General features: G+C 49.6%; 5 protein-coding genes across 5 annotated transcripts; 3 read left to right on the top strand and 2 right to left on the bottom strand.

The window, feature by feature from the left end:
• Nucleotides 1–580: 580 nt before the first annotated feature.
• On the top strand, nt 581–3,397 carry PCYB_114860 (hypothetical protein; the record flags this gene model as incomplete). Its single annotated transcript, XM_004223365.1, has 1 exon — nt 581–3,397. A coding segment is annotated over one exon (2,817 nt), but the record flags the coding sequence as incomplete, so codon positions are not given.
• Nucleotides 3,398–3,709: 312 nt separating this feature from the next.
• Nucleotides 3,710–5,261, bottom strand: PCYB_114850 (WD domain G-beta repeat domain containing protein; the record flags this gene model as incomplete). Its single annotated transcript, XM_004223364.1, has 8 exons — nt 3,710–3,855; nt 3,978–4,051; nt 4,164–4,265; nt 4,372–4,437; nt 4,588–4,657; nt 4,767–4,831; nt 5,025–5,093; nt 5,212–5,261. 8 exons carry the CDS (start codon nt 5,259–5,261, stop codon nt 3,710–3,712), a joined length of 642 nt encoding a protein of 213 aa, XP_004223412.1.
• A 1,557-nt stretch (nt 5,262–6,818) lies between these two features.
• On the top strand, nt 6,819–8,306 carry PCYB_114840 (hypothetical protein; the record flags this gene model as incomplete). The annotated part of the gene is made up of 1 exon (XM_004223363.1): nt 6,819–8,306. The coding sequence occupies one exon, from the start codon at nt 6,819–6,821 to the stop codon at nt 8,304–8,306; it is 1,488 nt and encodes a 495-aa protein (XP_004223411.1).
• Nucleotides 8,307–10,715: 2,409 nt separating this feature from the next.
• On the bottom strand, nt 10,716–12,093 carry PCYB_114830 (hypothetical protein; the record flags this gene model as incomplete). The annotated part of the gene is made up of 4 exons (XM_004223362.1): nt 10,716–10,768; nt 11,284–11,376; nt 11,588–11,814; nt 12,005–12,093. Coding segments are annotated over 4 exons (462 nt in total), but the record flags the coding sequence as incomplete, so codon positions are not given.
• Nucleotides 12,094–12,950: 857 nt separating this feature from the next.
• PCYB_114820 (hypothetical protein) lies at nt 12,951–17,285 on the top strand (the record flags this gene model as incomplete). The annotated part of the gene is made up of 2 exons (XM_004223361.1): nt 12,951–16,983; nt 17,146–17,285. The coding sequence occupies 2 exons, from the start codon at nt 12,951–12,953 to the stop codon at nt 17,283–17,285; spliced, it is 4,173 nt and encodes a 1,390-aa protein (XP_004223409.1).
• Nucleotides 17,286–19,676: the final 2,391 nt, after the last annotated feature.

Genomic DNA, 19,676 nt, shown 5'->3' with positions numbered 1-19,676 from the left:
AAAAAAAAAAAAAAAAAAAAAGAGATCGCCCGCAAGATGCACACCGAATGCTCATGTTAACAGCATGCTGTGGAGGGGGGCCCAATTTTTTTGCAGCAAAAGTGGCGAGTGTGGTTAAGCAGCCGTGCACCGCACTTAGGGATATGCACGCGTGGGTCTTGGGTCTCCGCAGGCACTGGCCCACGTGCACAAGTTCGCTCTGTTTTATCTCCATCTCTATCTCCTTCGCCTTTACTGTTACCCGTTCATAACTTATATGTTTCCAAATTGCCAATTTTGTGGACCCCCTCCACTCCCACCTTGTGTAGTACCAATGTGCACAGGGGGGGGGAGATGAACGGGGAGTTCACTTTCTATGGCCTTCTTCCCAGTCCCCCCCAAAGGGGGTTGTACACGCCAGCATTCCCTAGTTACGCGCTCGAGTGCAGCTCTTTTGGTAGGGGCTGCACAGTGATGACGTAGTGAAGCAACAGTACCACGTGGAGAGTCACCACACGTCACACCGCCACACGTCACATAGCCATAAATTACATCACCACACGTCACATCGCCACACGTCACACGCCACACCACCCCAAAGGCGTACATGAAAAATGCCCTGTGCCTGTTCTACCTGTGGAACTTGCCCCTGGACGGAGGTGAAAGACAAACGCTGTACCGCGCGAAGGTAAGGAAGGCTAGCAGGGGGCAGGAGAACAAACTTCATCACGCGGGGGACAACTACGGCTACCTAGACGAAGGAAGGAATTCAGAATACGAGGAGATTCTCAACGAGATCATTTATGAGTACGAGGAGGAGGAAAGGAAAAAAAAGGCAACCATAGCAAATGTAGCAAATGGAAAGGTAGGCAGTCAAGTAGGCGGTGAAGTAGGCGACGAATTAGGGAGAGGGGAGCGACAACCAGGTGGCCACGAGCGGGGAACCAACGGTGAGTTAACCCATAGTACACACCAGAAAGGGGAGGACACGCGTAGGAGCCCCTCCGAGGGAGAGAACCCGCAAAAAAGGAGCGCACATGAATCGAACCCCCAGGAAGAAATTAAGAGAATAGAAAAATTAAAAAGAAATAATTTCCTCAGCTTGTGCAACATAAATTATGACGTGCTGAGCCTACTGTTGAAGAAGGAATTAAAAGTGGAGGAACAAGAAGGAGACGACCACTACAACAGAGTTAGCATGTTCCTGGAGAGGGAGGCACAAAAAAACGGGAACGAGACGGACGAGGGGTACGCTGACGAGGGGTACGCTGACGAGGGGTACGCTGACGAGGGGTACGCTGACGAGGGGTACACTGACGAGGGGTACGCTGACGATGGGCACACTGACCATGGGCACACTCGCCAGGGATACGCTGACGACGGCCGCACTGACCGCTACGCTGGTGACGACCTCTACATTGACGACAGCCTTGGCAGGTACCTAATCAAGCTGGACGCAAGCTTCATAAATTCAATTTCAGCAAAGGAATTCCACGTCCTGCGCAACCGGATGTACAAGCATATTATATACTTAAAATATCGGTACCTGCGAAACTACAAGGCGGCAATTCAAGCCCTAAAGCAGAAAAAGGAAACGCGGGCGGAGCACATTAACAAGCACGTTTCGGTGGTCTACGAGGAGGGGGAGGATGACCAGGCTAGCGGCGACCCCAGCGATGGCGCGTGTAGCGACCGCAGCGATAACACGAGTGGCGACCGCAGCGATAACACGAGTGGCGACCGCAGCGATAACACGAGTGGCGACCGCAGCGATAACACGAGTGGCGACCGCAGCGATAACACGAGTGACGACCGCAGCGATAACACGAGTGACCATCCGAACGGTGAATCAATCCGTAAAAGCGCGCAGATAAGCCCCACCGCGCAGGCGAATAACCCACGTAAAGACAACACCACCAGAGTTAGCTTCCTGCAGCCGAGTAACGAAGACCCGGAAAATCTCGAACAGATAGACACGGAACTGTCCATGGAGAACGTCAAAGAAATCATTGACGTTAATCAAAGACTCTCCAAATTGCAGACAAATTTTAACGACTTAAAAAATTTTAACGTTTTTCACCTCCTCGACAGGAATACTTTCCTCAATAGTTTACGAGTGAACAACTTCTGTTTTTACAACTACGACTGCCCCTTGCTGTTTAAAGCGATGAAGGCGTTCGTGCGGCGAATTCGACAGGGCCGCTTGGGAAAGCCTGCCCCCAACGAACGAACCAATGTGGGCGGCGAAAAGCGCAGCAACAGCCCTGGGGAGGTTCGCCGCGAAAAGCGCAGCGACAGCCCTGGGGAGGTTCACCGCGAACACGCGCAAGCCTTCGCCGACGACCGCTGCGCCTATGTGTGCGTCCCCAAGCTGAGCGACCGCGGCTTCCTCAAGTACCAAAACAAATCCATCGTCATTAACCTGTCAACCAAGGGGGATCAGGAAAAGGACCACCTCCCCCCCGTCAAGGAGCTAAACATCGACACAGACAAAGGCATCCTCATCCTGAGCGCAAACGACAAGCACCTCAACGTTCATGTGAGAAATATTTGCGATAAAATTTCGTATCTAACACAGAGCCTTTCCATATGGCCGCAACTGAACTATGACAGTGAAGAAGCTTGCCCAAGAAACGTCCATATTGTAAAAAGGATACTCATGTTAATGCTGTTCTACTTTGACATAAAGAACCTGTTCGTGATCTGCTTGGATAACACAAGCTCAAAGTTCTTTTACCATTTTCTAAACAAAGAGGAGGACAATTTATTTAAAAATCTGCACACACAAAAAAACAATCAACAGGAAGAATACCTATATGTCAACTTAAATGATCTAAAATTTTCACACATTTTTAACAGAAAATTTGTTCCCTTATACGATATGAAGAAATTTTTTAAAAATTATGTATTTCTCATGAAAAAGGAAGAAAAGTTTTACGACATTTCCTCTTTTAAAAGGTCCAGTCTCTTCATGTTTTTGGATGAACATACAGATAAACACAATCACGTAATATCCTCAAATGTACAGCATTTTTTTTACTACAAAAAGTTCGAGTACCCATTTATTTACAGTGTTGACAATAAGTATACCCTAAACACGTTACGCAGTTTTAACGAAATCCTGCTCTACCTTACCAGCTGGATAGATATTTTCCACACGGGGGAAAATGAAAACAGTGGTGTTGGGGAGAATGATCAAGGTGCGCAGGGAGACGGAGACGATGGGGCACCAAGTCCGGATGTAGAAGAGCTGGATAGGGATGTAGAAAAGGATCAAGAGGAGGAGGAATTTATTCAAAATATGAAAAATCAACAACAGCAGGATGAAGAAAATGAAGACGAGGATGCTTACCAAAAGGATGAAAGGGAGTGCGATGGGGCGTACGGGTCAGATGGGAATGACAATGAAAGGGGCTAACATAATGTGGGAGAGTAGATCGGAGGAAAACACCAAGTTGGGCAAAAATAGGCTTTAAAAATGTATGAACTGTTCAGGTGTTTTATAAAAATAAAATAAAAAAAAAAAAAAAAAAGCAAAATGGCTATCTGGGTATATGGCTACCTGGCTAGCTACGCAGGGCAGAAAAAAAATTGCGCTCACAATATGCACAATTCCAAAGCAGCTGTGCAGAACAAAATTGGGCCTGGCCTAATGTAGACACACATGGAGAGCTACCCCCTTTTTTTTTTTTTTTTTTACGTCAACCTTTTTAACATCCCATTTTGCGCGCTAAACCCACATTTGGACTTCCTTATTGTAAAAAGAGCAAGACAGGTATATTTTTTTTTTTTCCTTTCCCACATCGGCAAGGTCAATGACATCAATTCCGTAGGTCAGTTCGTTACCATTGCGGATTCCCTTATCAAAAATGAATTCTGTAAAGGGGGGTGGAAGGCACAAGTTTGAGTCAGCTCACACGATATGCGGCAATGTGGAAACACGCACACACATCGGCACACACAGGCGCGTGCTTTCTCCGTCTGCGCGTCGCCCGTACCGTCGTTGATCTTCTTGAATAACTTAGCCCCGCCGTCGCAGGCTGCAACTAGTAGTTCGTTCACGTCCGTGCCTCTGCAAGGGGGTGAAGCGGCAAAGTGATGGCGTGGTAAGTTGATTATTCCGTTCCATTTCGCAGCAGTCGACCGCCACAGGCCACGCCACTGCTATGATGCGCTCCGCGTACTTGTACAAAAACTTAAGCCGCCATATGCTGGACTTCACGTCGACTATTCGGAGGGGGTCTTGAACATTTCGCGCGTCGAAGATGCGAATCTTGTTGTCGTACCTACGGGCGGGGGAAGTTCACAGGTATGGTAAGTACAAACACACATGTGCACGCGCGGATTCATGTGGCGAACGCACATGTGCGTGTATCTCCGAGTGCTTCCTACGATGCCGTGTACAGCTGCTGACGGAAGCTGTCGAATTTGACCGCCGTGACGCCTTGCGAGTGGGACCTACAAAGGGGAGCAGCGAACAAAATAAAATTTTACCCCCATGAAAATGCACACAGGGATATAGTAAGCCATCCTGTACACGATCAGACGGCATCCGGGTCTTTTTTTTTTTTTCCCCATTTTGATGGGCAATTGAGAAGAGTGTGCTACTTTATATTCCTTGCTGACGGTGCTGTGGTTGTTCTGAGGTCCCAAATTGCGAAGGAGCAATCGTCAGACCCTGTCATGTGGAGGAAAAAAAAAAAAACGTTTAATTACAATACTGGCCAGGGGATACACTACTTATTGGTGCCCTAGTTGGCGCCTGCACAGAGAAAGACACGCCTAACCTGTTGTCACTACGTTTTCACTTCCGTTAAATGTGCACGTCCACACGTGGTACTCATGGGCCTTCCTGCGAGGGGGGCGATTTCATTTGTCCACCCGGTTGTGAAGCGGTGTGTGGGCGGTGTATGCGCGGTGTACGCGCGGCGATGCGGATGGTGTGGCAGATAACCGACGGGTGGAGTCTCCTGCGAGCTGATCGCTTCCCCGACATCCGAACAAAATATATGCTTGCATATTTACTCAAGTCTCACCACACTTACCATAATTGGGTGCCCTTTCCATCAACGAGGAGGCACACGTCGCCATTGCTAAACGTAACGAGGACTTTGCTACAGAGGGAGAGTAACAGGAATGTATTATGTGAAGGGCACAGTGTGGCCCTTCCTGTTCAGGCATTTTTCTCCCTCCTCCTTCGGTTGTGTGTTTTTCTCGCCACGTGGCTATTACTCGGGGGATCCATCAAAGGCATCAAAGGAAAGACCTAAAAAGGAGTGCATTGTAAAATGTGAATCGTGTGGATCATCCCTCCAGTAGGGCGTGCCAATCAATGTTGGTTCAATGCGCCGGTTGGTTCAATGCGCCGGTTGGTTCAATGCACCGGTTGGCTCGTTGCCCCCGTTGGCTCGTTGCCCCCGTTAGCTCGTTGCCCCCGTTGGCTCGTTGCCCCCGTTGGCTCATTGCCCCGGTTGGCTCTCTAACCCGAATTGTTTCTTTCATCGGGCGTTGCAAAAAGAAGGTGATGACTTCCGTCCTTCACGTGGGCCAAGTGAAAGCCGTTAACGCAGGCGCTGCCCAGCAAGAGGCTCTGCGAATGCATTGGGGGAAAACCCAACATGGGAAGAAGTGAAAAAAAAAAAAATAAAATAATAAAATAAAAATAAAGTATAATAATAAGACAGCGTAAATTAGGATGAGCTAAATTAAAACCTCTGCAAAGGAAAAGTATGGTTGGCCTGATTAATACGGTCAGGTTGGGCGAATTTACGAAGGCCTCCGCACTTACATCGTGGGTGAACAGATAGCTGGACTGGAGGACGCCGCTGTGGAAATTTATATCACTGTGGTACTTCAAGAGGGGGGTCCTTTAAAAAGGTAATGGCATGGGGACCAGCTGAATGGGTAGCTCGGTAGAAAGACGAACGAGCCATGTGCGGAAGGCAACATATCGGTGAATGATCCCCCGCCAACTCCACAAACGGGGAGGCACCCTTCATTTTAACACTCTCAGTGCTCACATTTCTGACCTGTCTCCATCCTCAGTGGTGTCTTCCTCTAGTCGGTACAGGTACACCTTCCCCTTTTTTTTCTGTTCCCCGTGGGGTGTCTCCACCGCGGGGTCTCCATCATCTCTTCTGCGATCCTCAGAGGGGACCTTCAGCTGGTAGGTCGAAATGGCCGTTAAGCCGAAACTGGAGCTGAATTTTTCCCCTTCAGAGTGAGGCAGAAAAAAAAAAAAAAAAAAAAAAAAAAGTGTGTGTAGTGTAGAGGTATTCCGTGCAGAATTAAACACGGTTCACTCACGTTCGGTTTCTACTCGTTTAAATTTTTTATTTTTCCATTTTTTCTTTTTTTTTATTGCCTCCCTACAGCTGCCGCTGAGCCAAGTGCTACTAGGGAACACGCAGATGTCATCACAACAATACTTCAAATTGTATTTCCTTTTAATCATTTTCTGTGAGGGGCAGTGTTCGCGCTGGTGAAGGGACAACACAGAGTTATTTCCGAAATGACCTGCTGCTCCTTTGGAAGGTGAGGTCCGATCTGGGATCTTCACGGGGGGTTACACAGTTGTGCTTCTGCTTCTGCCTCTCTGCTTCTGTGCTTCTCTGTTTCTACTCCGCTGCAAGTTTGCTTCCTCCATGTGGTGGCCTCCGGGGGGTAGGGCAATTTTTTTCTTTTTTTTGCACCTCTTTTTTTTTTTTTTACCATCGCCCTAGATCCTCACACGGGTGTAAAATAGTGAGTAACTTTTTTTTTTTTTTTTTTTTTTCTCCCACTTTTTGCAAAGAAACGAAAAGAATGCAACGTGGTACTAAGGACGGCACTTCTTTTTAATGAAGGGGAGCTTACTCATTGTTTTTGTCGCACTGTTAACGTCTTCCTTTTGCTTCCTTATTAAGGAGAAGAGTGGATTATTAGGGTTCACGAGAAACAACTCCACCTGGGGGAGAGTAGTTAAGGGTCGGGGTGTTGGGAGGAAGTTCCTAACAGGATGGAAGGAACAGTACGTGTGTGACAATGGAGGGGAGCTCCAAGAGGCAGTTGTGCATACGAATGACAACTCGAGTGAACTTAGGGAGGGACCCCCAAAAAAGGAAACTCATCAACCGAAAAGGAAAAAATTTCTGAATGCGAAGAAGGAAGACGATTATTACCATCTGTATTTGCACCACATATACAAAAAGGTAAAACTTATTAAGAAGCAGAAATACCTGTACAACCCTACGAAATACGAATCGGTAAGATCCTACATCAAGCGAGAGTTGAAAGAGTGCCTGGATGTGAACACCGCCGCGTATCTCTTCAAAGCAACCGAGTACTATGCGAAAGGTGTGTTGGATGTCTCTGTGTATGTCAGCGAAGTGGTGAACCTCCTCAGCTTTTTCACCTTTAACGATAAGTGCAACTTGGAGAGTGACGAGGGGGGAGTTGGTAGCAGCGGAGTGGGTGTAGGTGGCGGAGTAGTTGGCGGCGGAGCAGGTAGCAGCGTAGTAGATAGCAGCGGCGTGGGAGTAGTTGGCGGCGGAGCAGGTAGCAGCGGTGTGGGAGTACGTAGCGGCGCAGGCGATGTGGCAGGTGAGCAGGCGGGGGTGGATGACGAAGCGGAGCAGATCCTCAAGGGGAACGCAAAGACCAAACTGAGCAAGCTGATGCACAAAGACGAAAAGTACAAGTCCTTCTGCCTGTACTTCACCCGGCTAGTCGACTCGGTGAGTGGCCTGTTCTGTTGCATTGGCAAAAGAAGCAAGCGAGAAGAAATACTCACCTACCTAAAGAGGTCCAACTTAACGGACATGTGGCACAACTACACCTCAGACGATCTCAAATTGGACACCAATTTTATGATATATATAATTAGGCTCATCAGATACAAGGACGCTAACTACCTGTGCTCCTTGAGACGTTTGAAGGAGTACACAACAGAAGAGGTAAAAAAAATTTTTCTTAATTGCATGCGAGATGGATTGCTTGACTTGGACTATCTGCTCATTCTGCAGTCGGATTTCTTGGCCAGAAAAATGTGCAAGGGGGAAATGGCCACTCGCATCTTTGCTCCGTCAAATGAGGATGGTGGTGTCTGCGGGGGGGAAACCCAAATCAAACATGAGCATCTACGGAAGATTGAGCAGAACTATGAGGCACTCCTGAAGATGTATACCTCCAAACAGAAGGAGGAGAAAAAGGGGAAACTCAGCGAGGATCAGCTGAAAAGCATCATTAACGAAATTTTGGACAGGAATGTATTTCTGTGTAAGGGAGACTCGGATAAGCAAGCCAAAAAAAAAAAAAAAAAAATGGGAACCATGTGGGGGAAAAGCTAATCCGCATGGACCTGCACGAAGTGGAGGAAGAGCGCCTACAGGAGGTCGTAAAAAAGCGTTGTAGTGGCGGCACGATGAACTTGAAAAATTGTACCAGCCTAGTCAAGCGCATGAACAAGCTCCTCGATTCGCACGACGTCAATGTGGTCATCCGTTTGAGGCAGCGCAGGGAGAGTGGCCTCGCCCGGGGAGGCACCCAGGAAGAAGAAGAAGAAGAAGAAGAAGAAGAAGAGGAAGACGAAGAAGACGCCGTTACGGTCAGGGACGTACGAAGCAGCGGGGACGCACGAAGCAGCGGGGGGAGCGAAGGAGATGAAGAACACGCTGACAAAAAAGTCGACTTATCCGATTTCTCCCTCTCCAATTTGAAAAAGTACGTAACGTACAGAAAGGCACTCGAAATGAAAAAAAATACTGAAGAGGATGCAGAGAAAGAGAAAGGGAGTGGAGAGAAAAGGAGCAAGGCGAACCCGGAGGGACTGTCCCAAATCGACCAAGACGTTCTCAAATACTTTGACGTGACGCAAAAACAAGATTCGGTCACTTTTGAAATTAATGATTTTATTTTGGAGAAGGAGATTTCTTCGGCGCATCTCCCGCAGGGGGGGCAGCCCGTGGTGGGTGCGTTTCCGCGGGAAGTGGGAAGGGAGGTTGGCGAAGAGGTGGGAGAAGGGGTGGCAGAAGAGGTGGCAGAAGAGTTGGGTGAAGAGTTAGGTGAAGAGTTGGGTGAAGAGTTAGGTGAAGAGTTAGGTGAAGAGTTGGGTGAAGAATTAGGTGAAGAGTTGGGTGAAGAGTTGGGTGAAAGAATTAGGTGAAGAGTTGGGTGAAGAGTTGGGTGAAGAATTAGGTGAAGAGTTGGGTGAAGAGGTTGGTGAAGAGGTTGGTGAAGAGGTGAGTGAAGAGGTTGGTGAAGAGATGAGTGAAGAGGTGAGAAAACAGTTGGGTGAAGAGGGAGGAGAAGAGGTTGGGGAAGAGGTTGGGGAAGAGGTGGGCGACGATACTTGGGGAGAGGACTCTGGGGAAGACGCTTCTTGGGGAGAGGACTCTGGGGAAGACGCTTCTTGGGGAGACAGCTTGGGAGCCGACTTCACCGACGCGGAATGCCCCCCTCGAGGGAAGAAGGCCAAAATCAACAAGGACAACAAGGGCGCAGCGGAGAAGCTCCGGAGGCATCTACACACTCGGGGGAGTACCAAAAGTAAACACACATTTGAAAATTTGTTCCCAAAAAATTTTGAAGAAAAAATGGAGCTTCTGATGGTTATATTGAAGGAGGAGGACAAAAAGAAAAAGAAGGTAATAGTATGTGCAGACGAGGAGGAGAGGAACATGGTTCGGATGAAGTGCCAAGTGGAGGGAGTCGAATATGAACAGGTTATTGGCTCGGTAAAGAACATAAAGAGGTACTTGGAGAAGGGGGGTAACTTCCGTAGCGTGTGCTTTATTTTGATGGGCGAATTGGAGAGCACGCTGGAGCTGCGCAAGGTGTGTAGCGGGTTGTCCGAGCGGGGTGACGGGATCAGTGGTGAAAGAAGCGCCAGCGAAGTTGGCAGGGGTGATGCGCGTGCCGATCATGGCAGGGGTGAAGCGCGCGGTGATAATGGCAGGGGTGACGCGCGCGGTGATCATGGCAGGGGTGACGCGCGCGGTGATAATGGCAGGGGTGACGCACACGCCGATCATGGCAGCGACACCGACAGAGACTGCCAGCGAAGCGCACAGAGCGATGTAACCATCTACCACTTTGCCGAGCACACCCCCAAAGCGCTGGCCTTGAAGAAGCTCTTCCACTCGATTGTTAACGACGAAGATCATATTATGCTTTACATGAAAAGTAGGAAGCGCGGGGGGGAGAGAACCCATGAGGCGAGCAGAGAGAGGAAGAAAAGCAACCAAACGGGAAAAACAAATCAAAGCGATGTCTTCGTCCCCTATCGGAAGAGGGTTCACAAGAAGAAGCTTTCCAAGAGCGAGGAGAAGTGGTTGTCTTTCAGAAGAAGGACGCTGAAAAAAATCGACGAGATGAAGCAAAAGGCGCATCTAATTAAGATGCGGAAAATGAAAAAACGGGATCAAAAGGTCCAAAGGGTCGTTACCAAGTTGAAGTCGCGGTCGAAGAAGTTGGCGGCCAAGTCGAAGGCCAAGGCGAGCAAAGTGGGAGCAAAAAAAAAGTAACGCATAATCAAAGTGGAGTCAGCGTGATAAAAAAAGGGGAAACCATCCGGGCAAAGTAGAAGACTTCCCCCCACATAGAAGCGCCTCGCTACATTTTTTTCTTCAGCTTCGCAAAGGAGCACATACCAAATTGTACTTAAAAGGGTAGAGGTAGTGGTAGAGGTAGGGGTACTGTGTGGGGGGGAGTAGGCTGTATGTCCCCATGACGCTCCTCCCCTCACGCCAGAATTATACGTCTTGCTTCATCTTCTGCACCATCTCGCGAAACAGCCCTTCAGCTTCTAACTCTACAAAGGGGGAAGAGGGGGGAGAACCGATTTTTACTTCCACGTGGGAAGTCAAACTGGTTAGGTTAAGAAGGATCACCTGTCAGTGGGTCCTTCTTCACCCCTCCACAGATGTGAATCGCACCCATGTGCTAATCGAACCCATGTGCTAATCGAACCCATGTGCTAATCGAACCCATGTGCTAACCACACCCATGTGCTAATCGAACCCATGTGCTAACCACACCCATGTGCTAATCACACCACGTGTTAATCACACCACGTGCTAACCACACCACGTGTTCTTTTTTATTTTTACGATTGGTAAAACTGCTTAACTTGTTGGTCAGGGTTTAGGGTTCTTCCTCCACAGCGAGTTGCGCCTTCCACAAGATGCGTCTCGTCTGTCCCCTTACCCTATTGACGTTTTAATTTTTGATCAGCATGCTTGAGCAAACCGTAGCACGTTTCGTTTCGTTGCATTGCATTTCGCTGCATTGCGTTGCGTTGCTTTTTTTTTTAACGCCTTGGCTAACCTTGGTTTTTTTTTTTGATTAGGGTTACGTTACGTAGGCAATCGTAAACTTCGAAGGATGCGTCATCGGTGCATCTCTCCCGGATGGTTATTCCTGAGGGGGGAGGAGAGGCGTGAAGAGGGACAAACGTAGGGAAACAGTTTCGTGGAGGTCTTCAGCTTGCCCCGTTGGAACATACACAACACAGACGATCAATGGGGGAAGGGTCCCCTGGGGGAGTTCTCTCCCCCTGCCCCAACGACAGACACGCTGCGAGCCTGCCATCCGGCGAGCCAGCCAGGTAAGCAACACAAAAAGGGGTTACCTTCCATGTTGGCCGAAATGATATCCTTCAGTTTCACAAAGGTGTTAGCGTATCTGTGATCATAAACGACTTCGACGTCTCGGTTGAATAGGTGACTATCAGTGGTCTCCACCTTATTGTATTTCCCGAGTTTCTTCATCTTGAAATAGGGGTACTTGTGCACCCGGTGTTTGTGGAGCATGTCGTTCTCGCTGACGTTGCGGATCTTTTTTATCCTCGTCCCGTCTCTGCATGGTGGTGGGTGGTACCGCATGGTAGTGGTGGTACCGCATGGTAGTGGTGGTACCGCATGGTACTGGGTGGCAGTTCATGCTATTGGATGGTGCCGCGTGGTAGTCCATGCTTGTGCATGCTAGTGTGGGGGTAGACCCCCCCAGGAGGACTGCGGCCCCCTCGCACATTCCCTCGGTCACCTACATTTTGGGGTTCATGAACTGCTTCCACTCGCGCGCGCTCCTAAAGTGGATAGCACGCACACAGAGGCCGAAGCATTTGCCGTTCTCCATGGGCCCGCGCGGGTTGGCACCCCTCCGTTGCGCTGTTAGTCTTTGCGAAGGCTATTTGTGGAGAGGCAGTCTTTGCGAAGGCTATTTGTGGAGATGCAACCTTTGCGAAGCCTACTGGGAGGTACGGTCATCCGTGGCAAAAGCTACCCGTGTGGGTCCTACCCGTAGTGATGATACCTTTTCGAGCCCTGTCGGCATCCACTTAGGGTGTGCTCTCCTTGGGAACACCTCAAGTTGGGAAAAAAAAAAAAACACAAGCGTGACACAGCGAAGAGTGACACAGCAAAGGGTGACGCAACGAAGGGTGGCACAGCGAAGGGTGGCACAACAAAATGCCCCTCCGCTGAACGGTGCGGACCAGCGAACAACCCCCCACTACAAATTATAAACGGCGGTGCCAGCGGCGTCGCACTGCTAATGGTAAGCCTAATGCCTCTCCTAATGTCACCCCGAGCGCATCTCTTAATGTCCCCCCTAATGCCTCTCCTAATGTCACTTCCAACCCCGCTGCTAACACCGGTGAAGTGGCACTATCAGGTACAACGCGTGGCTAGCTGAGCCCAAACGGATGTTCCACCTCCCCCCCCCCCCTTCAACTTAAATTGGTCACCCAAATGTTGTGGCGAAAAAAAGGCAACCGAATTTGCGAAGAAGAAGCATTGTAGGTGAGCGTGACAAAAAGGGAATAATAACCATGTGAAAAAAAAAAAAAGTGCAAAGTCACCAGGAAGCTACAAGCGACTGACTAGTTAACGAAAGGAGGCCCAGGCAGCCAAGCCAAGACGCAGCCAAGCCAAGAAGCAGCCAAGCCAAGAAGCAAACAAGCCAAGACGCAGCCAAGCCAAGCCTACCGAACCATGTTTAAGTACTTCCTAAAAGGTGTCAGCAAGTGCCAGGACAGAGCTGACGTGGTGCACCTGAGCAAAAAGTTAATCCAAAATATGCACCTCTTAGATACACAGGAAATATCGCTTTGCTTGAATAAACTGTCAAAGATACACTTTGAGGACAAAGCTTTTTGGGACAACGTTTGTCGGATAATCACCACTACGGATGTTAGGGTGCTGGGGAAGTTCAAGTGCCTGCGGCCGAGGCAGGGAGGGGGCATCAGCGAGGGTGGCAGCGGCATCAGCGAGGGTGGCGGCGGCATAAGCGAGGGTGGCAGCGGCATAAGCGGGGGTGGAAGCGGCATAAGCGAGGGTGGCAGCGGCATAAGCGAGGGTGGAAGCGGCATAAGCGGCGATGTGAGCGAACGAACTGCTGGCAACGCTTCCGATCGGGGATGCGAAGCAACGACTTCTGCTCCGCGGAGGGACGAAGTAGGACTCTCCCGAGGAGTGCCACAAAAAGAAGGAGATCCTCTCAACCTGGGTGGAGTTAACCCAAATGAGGGAACCCGGGGAAGAAGCAGCCCCGATGGTGAAGCGCACAGGGATGACCCCCACTCTGCAAGCGGTGGCAGGGATGACCTCAACTCTGCAAATAGTAACCAGGATGCCCCCCACTCTGCAAACAGTAACCAGGATGACCCCCACTCTGCAAACAGCGGCAGGGATGCCCCCCACTCTGCAAGCATTCGCGGGAAAGACAAACTACTGTACCATTTCAACATGGAGGAGCTGTGCCTTGTCCTGAACGCATTGGCAAAGGTCAACGTGAGGAACGAAGAGATATTAAAACTAGCGTCACAAAAAATAATTAGAGAATTTGAAATGAACCGACATGTAGTGAACATGATTAAGGCGATTGGCAGTTTCGGTATGACCACTCCTGGTAGTAGTCACGGAGATAGTTGTGACCCTATGGGTCAGGCGATTCAGAACGTCTACCTAAATTACGATCGCATGAGTAGGAACCTAACTGAGAGGGACATCAGTGTGCTCATTCGGGTAATGCTGACGTGGGGAAGCCAAACGGGGGAGAAAGAGGCGAATAAGAAGCGGGCAAGTGGGGCCACCCCCGCAGGGGACCCACATGGGGAAGAAGCCACGCAAGTTGGAGGCAACCATGTTGGAAGGAGCCATGTTGGAAGTAACCTTGTCGGAAGGAGCCACGTCGGAAGTAACCTTGTCGGAAGCAGCCACGTGGGAAGCAGCCAAGTCAGCCAAACGGCCAGCGCGCTGATCGAAAAGCTAATAAGCAGTGTAAAAAAAATCAACCACATAAGCGAGCAAAGCATCGCTCTAATCCTAAACGCATGCACCAAGTCGTGCGTAAAGAACAAGGCCCTGTTAGATATGCTCAAAATAGTTATCATTTTAAAACTTAAGCAGGACAAGAATAAGTGCTCCGACATCTTCGTAAGTAGCGTAACGCACTCCTATTCTTCGTTCTTCTACCGAGACAGGGTACTCTACGACACCATCGCTGAGTACGTGTGTACCAACATCGATAGCGTTAATGTGAAAGCACTTGTAATTATCTTAAACAGCTTTGTTAACGTAGAGATTGTCAATGTGAAGCTGTTCAATGTTGCTTTGGGGAAACTGGCCAAGAGGGAGGTGATATATGGCTTGTCCAATCAGTGTACCTCCAACGTTGTCACCATCGTCACCAAGTCGTATAATTATCTCTGCACGGAGAAGACACGCTTCCTTTTGGAGCTTGTGAAGGGACGTCTGCGCCGCGAGTTCGCCCGCGCCGGGGTGGGGAGCACCAAACCTGCGCCCGGCAAGGCGAAGGGTCGCGTAGCGCAGAAGAAAGACGGACCGCATAAGGACGCACCGAAGAACGACGCACCGCAGAACGACGCACCGCAGATCAACGCACCGATGAGCTTGAAACAGCCCAGGCGCAGCGCCTTCCTGGAGGGCTTCCTCACAAAGCACCTGACCAACATACTGAACAATCTGAGCAAGCTAAACCACGCGGACGCCAACCTGTTTGCTCTCTTTTCCCACCTCATTTTAAAAAAAAAAAACGAAATTAACAAGTTAGACTTCCTCAATATCACGAGTGCATACGCACGGTTCGGCTACGTCGACCAGGAGATATACAAGCTGATCCAATTGCATGCAAAGAAATTTTTGTCAGACAAGAATTTGAAGTATATGGAATTCATTAATATGTTTACGAGCATGGCGACCTTTTCAGTGATTGAAAGGAATAGGAGGACGGACCATCGTGGGGGGGATCGTTGGAATGGGGACCCGACTGACCACTTTGGGGAAATCATGAATGCGATGATAGAGCTGCTGAGGGGGGGGGCTGACAGCAGGCGGGTCCTTGGCGGGCCTCCGGGTCGTCCCGGGGACGAACACGCCAGCGCGGGTAGCAGCGACGATGTAGCAGGGCGCCCGAACGGTGTAGCCCCAAACCGCCTCAACGATGTAGCCCCAAACCGCTTGAACGACCGGAGGAACATCATCGACAACCTAAGTGCCAAGCATACCTGCTGCATCCTTGCCACGATGAGTAAGTTAGACACGCACGACCGACAGATATACGAGCAGTGCGTAAAAAACATAAAAAAAAAATTTTTTAAGATGGATTCAAGGTCCCTTACCATGTACCTGCTTTACGTGAGCAAGTTCGGCCTGACCCCCGATCGGTACATAAGAGAGCTCATATCGAACAGCTTTAAAATGGCATATCTGAAAATGGGGAAGACAAACGTGGCTGATGCTAAGGGCGACCAAAGCGACCTCCTCGATAAGATGCTCACCCTTTGCACGCAACTACAAACGGAGGACGTGGTCAACGCAGTTTATATTGTTAGAAGTCTCATAAAGAACGACCCCAACTACAGGGGCAGCGCGTACGTTATGTGTGCCTATTTGGAGGGCATCTACGCGGGGGTGCAAGGCAGAAGTCGGAGTGTTGCTAGGAGTGAATCCAGAAGTGGATCCAAAAGTGAATCCAGAAGTGAATCCAGAAGCGAATCCAGAAGCGAATCCAGAAGCGAATCCAGAAGCGAATCCAGAAGTGAATCCAGAAGCGAATCCAGAAGCGAATCCAGAAGCGAATCCAGAAGCGAATCCAGAAGCAAATCCCGAAGTGGAACCCCGAGTGGAACCCCTTGCAGACGCGAACCGGACCAAAACATCATACATATCGGCGAGGCGCAGGCGGAGGATCCCAGCGTCGCTGCTCTGCTAAGCGGCCGCAAGCTCAACACACAGACGGCATGCATCCTCATGAACACGCTGGCCTTTATAAACACACACGTGCGTTTGCCAAGTGAAAGATACGCCAAGCTTGTTTCCTACCTGCTGTTCTTCTCCCTTCGCTTCATGGTTGACCGTCTGAACTTGCGCCGTCCACTAAGCGACCTCCTCTATGAAGGCACCTCCCAAAGAGAGAACATGAACCAAAACGTTCACAGAAATGATAGCCAAAACTATAGCGACATTAAAGGAGTTCTTAAGAGGAAGATCGACTCGGCGAGCATCCGGCAGATAAGCATGACTATCCTGATGATATTCCATTTGGGTTCTTTGAACCCGTTTTCCTACTCCCCCCAGTGGCAAGTTACCAATTTGGCTAGCTATCCACTAAGGTTACTACAATATGTGTACTTCTTTTTAAAGTTCAACCCCCTAGCCCCCTTTGAAAGATACACATCTGTTTACAACTCGGTGAGTAACAGGAGGAAGCTAACCAACTACTGCGGTGGGGGTTATGCCCACGTGGGTCCGAGTGGGTCGTCGAGTGAGCTGCAGAGTGGACTACCGAGTGGGCTTCCGACTGGGACTTCAACTGGTCTCCCGACTGGGCCTTCGGCTGGGCTTCCCTGTGGGGGGCTGTTCCCCTCCATCTCAGAAGGCGAAATTAGCATCTACCAAACAGTCGCGTCGCTGCTGAAGCGGAAGGGCTGCGACGCCAACTGCACACTCTTGTCCACGTTCGGCGTTTATATGTATTCCGTCGACGTGTTGATTTTGCGCGGAGGTAGGGAGGGAGTGGCTGATGGTAGATGACGAGTATCATGCCATGTGATGTGGTTTGCTCAGGGGGGGACTTCCCTCAATTAGTTGTTTCGTCCGCCGACCCCATTTGTGCTTCATTTTTTTTTTTTTTTTTCGCAATTTTGTTTTTTTCCATCTGAGGGAGGCATCTCATTGCGCACCCTTTTTGTGAACTCCCCAATGGTGAGAGTGCCCACCATGTGGTGCGATAGCGATTGCGATAGCGATTACGACTGCGACTGCGACTGCCACTGCCACTGCGACTGGCGAGGAACTAAACGGTGAAGCCCCCCCCTTCTCTTCGGAATAGGGGCCTCACCCTCAAAAAAAAAAAAGGCAAAACTGAAGCAGAACTTGTAGAGTGCACTGCACCCAGTGGGCTCTCCGCTCTACGCTCTACTCTATGCGCTATCCAAACCAAAGGGAACGGAATTGCCCCACCTGGATGAGCGTTCTCCATCTTCCATCAGGGAGTAGTGGAAGGGGAAGTCACACCGCTGTAGCCTTTGCTGTGCCAGCCCGCCCCACCTGGTGTGGGGGTGGTGGGAACACTCTGCCGGCCTTAAGTGGGACCCGAAGCAGTGACTCGAAGCAGTGACCCGAAGCAGTGACCCGAAGCAGTGACCCGAAGAAGTGACCCGAAGCAGTGACCCGAAGCAGTGACCCGAAGCAGTGACCCGAAGCAGTGACCCGAAGCAGTGACCCGAAGAAGTGACCCGAAGCAGTGACCCGAAGCAGTGACCCACATGGCTAAAGCTAGCGCTTATCCGCACCCTTTCCACTCACGTGTGTCCCTACCTACCTTCACAAAATGGAGGACAACCCCAACCCCCCCCCTGCGCAGAAGCTTACGAGCGTGCAAGTCAACGTGGAGGGGGTGAAGAAGGTCAAAGGAGAAAGGCTAAACTTCCTTTTCGAAGATATAAAAAAAAGCGAAACAGTGGAGGATCTCTTTCTTCAAATTAGCAAGTGCAACGAAAAAATCCATCGACTGAACATATTCGCTAGTGCTCCGCTAATCAACCTGAGGAGCTTGACGGACACAGACGTGGAAGTCAAATACACACTAAGAGAGCAAAGCAACAATTATGTCATAGGGACTAATGTAAATAACCGAGGAGAAGTAACAGCCGATTTGGAAATGAACGTGCCGTACCTTCTCAAAACGATTACTAGTCTTCAGCTCAAAGCTAATGTAAGTAGCTTCTACACAAACAATTTCGCTCTCCGATTTGTTTTTCCACAATTAATTAACCTAGCTAATTTTAACTTAATTTTGGAAGGAAACCTCAGCAGCGTAAGTAACACACAACATGGGTCCTACTTGGTGAAAAGCAACTCCCTCAAAGCGTTCCTCGTGGGAGAAAGACACACACTCGTTTGGGACCTAAATTTTAACACCCTCTTTCAACGAATAAGCAGAAGTTATATCCCTTCTGAGTCCATGCTACGGTTGCCAGGTAGGCATATCAAGCATAGTATACGTCATGTGTACAAGCGGGACGCGCTGGGCTACGGCTGGTTTAGGGAAGCCCTACCCCAGGGAGGACTACCCCAGGGAGGACTACCCCAGGGAGGACTACCCCAGGGAGGACTACCCCAGGGAGGACTACCCCAGGAAGGACTACCCCAGGAAGGACTACCCCAGGAAGGACTACCCCAGGAAGGACTACCCCGGGAAGCGCCATCCCAGGAAGCGCCATCCCAGAAAGCCCTACCCCAGGAAGCACCACCCCAACTTGTGGAGCACACGAACTACCCCACGTCAGGCTACCTCTACCAAATGGAGAGCGAACTGTCCTTGCCTTTCTGTGAAGCGAAATTTTTTAAAAATCACTTCCACTACCTGTTTGTGAAGAAGCTCCGTAAAAATTTATTGACCTATCTTAGCTTTACCAATGGAGTGAAACACAGCTTTGATAAAGCTAACCCCTACCAACTGGGGAACTTCCATTTTAGTGGAAGCATAGGTAGCTCCCTAACCTTCAGAGGTTTCGAATATAACAGCATTGGGGATACAGACGTGGGATGCAAATATGACAGAAAAGAAGGAAATTACAAAATCTGTTACAATTACTTAGGGGCTAACTTCATCACCAGTTTTCAATTTTTGTGTAAATATATTTTAAAGCTGCAGAATGTCAATCCCATTTTATTCTTTTATGTACAGGTGGGACGACTAGCTAATCATTTTTTTTTTTCCTTTGATCAGCTAAAGAGAGACATCAGGGTATCTACTGGCATCGGACTCATGACATACATACAGAAGAATGTCTCTTTGGAAATTTTTTTTAATTTTCCACTTCTGCACCACCTGACTGACCGGACGAGGTTCTTCCAGGTGGGCCTTAACTTTAAGGGGATGCTGTAGTGCGGGAAAAGGGGAGCGCACCTTCCCCGCAGCAGCAGCTGTTTCTACGCTGCAGTCGCTGTTGCCCCGCTGCACTCGCTGCTTCCCCGCTGCTTCCCCGCTGCTTCCCCGCTGCACTCGCTGAAGGAGGACTGCTCCCATTTTTTACGTTTAAGGCAAACCGCCCCATGGGCACACTGCTGCATGCTCCATTTTGTTCTTTTGCCCCAATGGGCGCGTTATCCACGTTTGAGTGTTGTCACTCCGCGCGTCGGGGGACGCACAACTAACTTGGAAGTTATACCTTCCCCAACATGGAGATAAAT

This window comes from Plasmodium cynomolgi, chromosome 11 (genome assembly GCF_000321355.1).
Source record: "Plasmodium cynomolgi strain B DNA, chromosome 11, whole genome shotgun sequence".
In the NCBI taxonomy this organism is placed as follows: Eukaryota; Apicomplexa; class Aconoidasida; order Haemosporida; family Plasmodiidae; genus Plasmodium; species Plasmodium cynomolgi.
Note: the sequence above shows the minus strand (reverse complement) of the source record. Positions and strands in the feature narration are given on the sequence as shown.